At 36.4% G+C, this 5,524-nt stretch overlaps 1 protein-coding gene across 1 annotated transcript in view; it reads left to right on the top strand.

Annotated features, from left to right (window-relative positions):
* LOC109851566 (protein transport protein sec23) overlaps nt 4,948-5,524 on the top strand; it is a 12,712-nt gene continuing 12,135 nt past the window's right edge. The window contains 1 exon segment of the mRNA XM_020421766.1: nt 4,948-5,524. This exon segment is cut by the window's right edge and continues 4 nt beyond it. Coding sequence (XP_020277355.1) covers nt 5,313-5,524 — 212 coding nt within the window. The 5' untranslated portion in view covers nt 4,948-5,312.

Genomic DNA, 5,524 nt, shown 5'->3' with positions numbered 1-5,524 from the left:
CCACCTAAAAACATGAGAGCTATTTTTTGTTGGGAACATGGTTGATGTTACAATATCTCTTGTATTTTGATGATAACAAATCATTATTTATCTAACATAAGTCTTAAAACATTTTATTTACACCCCTTAGAAATTAGTATCTGGAATAACTTAAAAGACCAAAGTTGTAGGTCTCTTCAAGAGCTTTCCAACAAATCTTAAATCACCTCATTCCGATATCGGATGAGAAAGTTATAGTCAAAATACTAACCAGATATAACAACCAGAAACAGAGAGTCTGAAAAATCTCTGTCTGGTCGACCAGATATGTACCTGGTCGACCAGAGGCTCCAGATTTGGACAGAAATTTTCCAGAAAGCCTTTCTGGTCGACCAGGCCTCAATCTGGTCGACCAGACAGCCATTCTAACAGCTATATTTTTCAAATGAATATGAACGTTTTGTGAACGTTTTTGGCAGTTATTTTTGAATATTTTTGAACGAAAATTATACCTATAAATAGGTGTTAAGTTCTGAAATTTCACAACTGAAATCCTTTCTATAAACTTGAGTTTTTCTTGACTTCTTAAGATCATTTCTGAAGAGAAAAACTGAGTGAAATTTTCAGTTTTGTTCTTGATAAAAGTTCCATTACTCTAGAACAAAAACCATCCCTATAGCCTATTGTAAGTCACTCACATCTACACATCAAGGCTTATAGGAAGAGAAAGTTGTACCATCTTGTTTTTGATTTGATAATCTCTTGAAAGAAGAGATTGTTGTGGCATTGGCAATTGAAGATTGTCAAGGTTGTACGGTTTGCTTGCGGGTTGCAAGTGCTTGCGGTTTTGCAAGTGGAAATAGTGGAGAAATCTCAAGCGAGGCTTGGGGACTGGATGTAGGTCTGGAGGACCGAACCAGTATAAATCCTTGTGTTTGCGTATGCAATTTTCTGTGATTGTCTACACATTGGTTTGATCTTTCTTACTCTTTGTGATATTATTTTATTGAAATTTAAAGTTTCCGCATTAGATTTCATAAACACTATTCAACCCCCCTTCTAGTGTTTGAGTGCCATTGCAGCGATCCTACAATTGGTATCAGAGCAGGTTAATCAAGGATATCAATGGCTACATCATCTACATCACAGTTCAAGGAAGGACATTCTACTCAAAGACCACCACTTTTCGATGGTTCCAACTACAACTACTGGAAGTGTAGGATGAAGATCTACCTTCAATCGATAGGATTTGATCTCTGGAACATAGTGGAGTCTGATTACAACAAGCCTACTACTCCATATTCTGAATGGACATTGGTGGAAAGGACAAATGCGAATCTTGACGCCAAGGCAATGAATGCATTGTTTTGCGCAATGGATAAGAATGAATTCAACCGCGTGTCTACTTCCAACACTGCACATCAAATCTGGCACACACTTGAGGTAACCCACGAAGGAACTTCTAAGGTTAAAGACTCAAAAATTTCTGTTTTAGTGCACAGGTTTGAAATGTTCAAGATGAAAGACAACGAGACAATTGGTGAAATGTTCACAAGGTTCACCGACATCATCAACTCCCTAATTGCGTTAGGAAAGGACTATACACAAGTGGAGATGGTTAGGAAAATCCTCCGGGCTCTTACTTCGGATTGGGAAAAGAAGACTACCGCAATAGAGGAAGCCAACGACCTATCCACATTGACAGTAGAAAATTTGATAGGGAATTTGATGGCATACGAGGTGCAACTTGAAGATCGGAAAAAGGATAATGAAGATAAGAACAAGAAGGTTCTTGCTTTCCAAGCATCTACTGATGATGAGGATTCCGATGACGAAGAAGAGTTTGAAATAATCACACGCAAATTCAGAAAATTCTTGAAGAAAGGTAAGTTCTCTTCTAGTAAATTCAAAGATACTAACAAAGTCACTTGTTTTGGTTGTAATAAGCCAGGACACTACAAGAAAGATTGTCCCCTACAACAAAAGTTAAAGTCGAAGTCTTCTAACAATTTCAACGGGTTCACAAAGAACAAGAATGAACAAGTGAAGAACAAAAAGAAGAAGGCTTTGTCGATAACATGGGATGATAGTGACCAGTCATCTTCAGATGAAGAAGAGGAAAAAGAAGATCATCAAGCGAATATGTGCTTTATGGCAAATGAATCTGATGATGATCAAGTAAGTAATCATGATGAGTTACTTGACGCATTTAACGAATTATTTTTGAAATACAAGCAACTAAATTCTTCTTTTAAAATATTAAAAAATGAAAATGAAAATTTGAATAACACTTTAGTCTCTCCTTATGCTTCACAAATAGAAGATCTTAAAGAGAAGAATAAAGAGTTATTTTCTGAAAATTACAAGTTATCTAGTAACAATCAACTTCTTAAAAAAGAATGTGATTTCTTTAAAGTTCGTATTTCAAATTTGAATGATAATGTTAATAGTCTTAAAACCAAATATGAAACTATATCAATGAATGTAGGTAAATTTAACAAAGGAAAAGAGAATCTAGATAATCTACTTTCTTATCAATTACCTGCTAAGAGTAAACAAGGATTAGGATATGTTTCTAACTCCAGTAATGAGAAAATATACTCTTCTATGCAAAAGAAAAATCATGCTTATTTATATTCTAAATTTGTGAAAAGTAATTATCATGCACATAGTGATACATCTATGCATGCTAGTTCTAAGGTATTTTCACATAATGATAGAAAAATGCATATGAAGAAAGTTGCATGTAAGAATATTTTAAAATCCAACTACATTTGGGTTCCTAAAAATGCATGTTTAAGTGATAGAAAGATATACTTATCAAATTACAAAAAGGATATTTGTGATTCTAAAAACTATCTTTCATACAATGTAGGTAAACCAAATTCTTATTGGGTTTGGTTTCCTAAATGCTAATCTCATGGACCCAAAAGTTAAAGGGTACCAAAACATATTTCTTTTATTTTGCAGGTACCTAATAAAAGGGAAACATGGATTTTAGATAGTGGCTGTTCCAAGCACATGACTGGGAACAAGGACTTATTTTCTTCCATACAATTTAAAGATGGAGGAACTGTTACCTTCGGTGACAACAACAAGGGTCAAGTGGTAGGAATTGGAACGGTTGGTATAAACTTTAAAACTCTTATTAATAGTGTGTTATTAGTTGATGGTTTAAAGTATAATTTGCTTAATATAAGTAAATTATGCGATAAAAACTATAAAATAGTGTTTGAAAATGACATGACAATTTTATTGTTCATCGGTTTTAGAAAGAAAAATATTTATATAAACAAAATACTAGGGTTGAACCAGAAGTTTTATATTAATTGTTTCATTATTTATTATCTCCCTTTCTATTCTCCTTTTTGTTAATGACAAAGGGGGAGATATATTAGAATATTGAAATATTGACAACTATTGCAATATTGAAATATTGACATGTATGCATTGTTATACTATATTAGGATTACTATTGTGTGTGTTAAATTAACATGTATGCATTGTTGCAGGGGGAGTAAGTATGTTTAATTAAAGTTTTTCAATATTATTTGTCATCATCAAAAAGGGGGAGATTGTTGGGAACATGGTTGATGTTACAATATCTCTTGTATTTTGATGATAACAAATCATTGTTTATCTAACATATTTTACTGCAGATTCAAGATATACATCTCAAAGCAACAATCAAATTATCAAGGCTATTTCAAAGATCAAAAGATGAAGTTCAAAAGATGTAATTCTGTCAATTCTGTCTTTTCTTTTAGAAACTTTGTACAAGCCTTGATCACACACACAACACACACTACTCACTTAGAAGATCATAGAAAATATTCTAAGTATAATCCTAAGTCTAATCAACGAATGAATAACATTTTAAACTATTGAAAATATGTATAACATAGTTTCTGGCCGACCAAAGAAATGTCTGGTCGACCAGATATAACAACCAGAAACAGAGAGTCTGAAAAATCTCTGTCTGGTCGACCAGATATGGACCTGGTCGACCAGAGGCTCCAGATTCGACCAGGAAATTTTCCAGAAAGCCTGTCTGGTCGACCAGGCCTCAATCTGGTCGACCATACAGTCTTTCTAACTGTCATTTTCTTTCAAATAACATGAACGTTTTATGAACGTTTTGGCAGTTATTTTTGAAATATTTTGAACTAAACTTGTGCCTATAAATAGGTGTTAAGTTCTGAAGTTAAATGATAAGATTCCTTTCCATAAACTTGAGTTTTTCTTGAGTTCTTAACTCCATTTTTGAAGAGAAAAACTGAGTGTTATTTTCAGTTTTGTTCTTGATTAAAACTCCATTACTCTAGAACAAAAACCATTCCTATAGCCTATTGTAAGTCACTCACATCTACACATCAAGGCTTATAGGAAGAGAAAGTTGTACCATTTTTGTTTCAGTTTGATAATCTCTTGAAAGAAGAGATTGTTGTGGCATTGGCAATTGAAGATTGTCAAGGTTGTACGGTTTGCTTGCGGGTTGCAAGTGCTTGCGGTTTTGCAAGTGGAAATAGTGGAGAAATCTCAAGCGAGGCTTGGGGACTGGATGTAGGTCTGGATGACCGAACCAGTATAAATCCTTGTGTTTGCGTATGCAATTTTCTGTGATTGTCTACACATTGGTTTGATCTTTCTTACTCTTTGTGATATTATTATATTGAAATTTAAAGTTTCCGCATTAGATTTCATAAACACTATTCAACCCCCCCCCCTTCTAGTGTTTGAGTGCCATTGCAGCGATCCCACATTTTTAAGGAAATTATTTACAGATATGCCATCGGTGCTCCAACAAATCTTTACGGAGCACCGAAGCTGTAGGCTTTTTAGGTAGTGTGTGTGTGTGGGGTGGGGTGGGGTGGGGGTGGGGATTCTCCCTTATCTATCGTGATAAAAGGGGACAAATGAGGAAATTAGCGGCTTTGGAGGCTTTGGGTGAAACTTTAATAGCAATTTCCATGTGGGAGAAGGCTCATCTCAACCCAAGTAGACAAATGAGGAAGTTGCGATAACCATGTGGGAGAAGGCTCATCTCAACCCAAGTAGACAAATAATGTAGATGGAGGGGCCGAATTGTCTGTCAGCAACGTGATGATTTGGGAGACTTAATAGCAATTTCCTCGATGTGGGGGACTAATTTGGTAAAATTGAGGACGGGAAGGACGGATGCGTTGTGCATCGCGGTCTATTCTAAGTTGGCAAACAGCCGAAACTTTGCCTGATTCCTTTTCTCCCCCGTCACTCTCTCTCACTCCCTCCTCCCTCATCTTAAAACCCTAACCCTAAATCCATGCCACCCCTCGAACCCTAGCAGCGTATCTATGGACTTCACCGAGCTCGAATCAATCGAAGGCCTCCGCTTCCCATGGAACTCGTGGCCTCCATCTCGATCCGACGCCAACGACCTCGTCGTCCCCTTGAGCGCTCTCTACACTCCTCTCCTCCCTCTCGTCGATCTCCCCCTCCTCAATTACGACCCCTTGATCTGCTCAGACTGCCGATCGGTCCTCAACCCCTACGCCCGCGTCGACTA

This window comes from Asparagus officinalis, chromosome 8, assembly GCF_001876935.1.
Source record: "Asparagus officinalis chromosome 8, Aspof.V1, whole genome shotgun sequence".
In the NCBI taxonomy this organism is placed as follows: domain Eukaryota; kingdom Viridiplantae; phylum Streptophyta; class Magnoliopsida; order Asparagales; family Asparagaceae; genus Asparagus; species Asparagus officinalis.
Note: the sequence above shows the minus strand (reverse complement) of the source record. Positions and strands in the feature narration are given on the sequence as shown.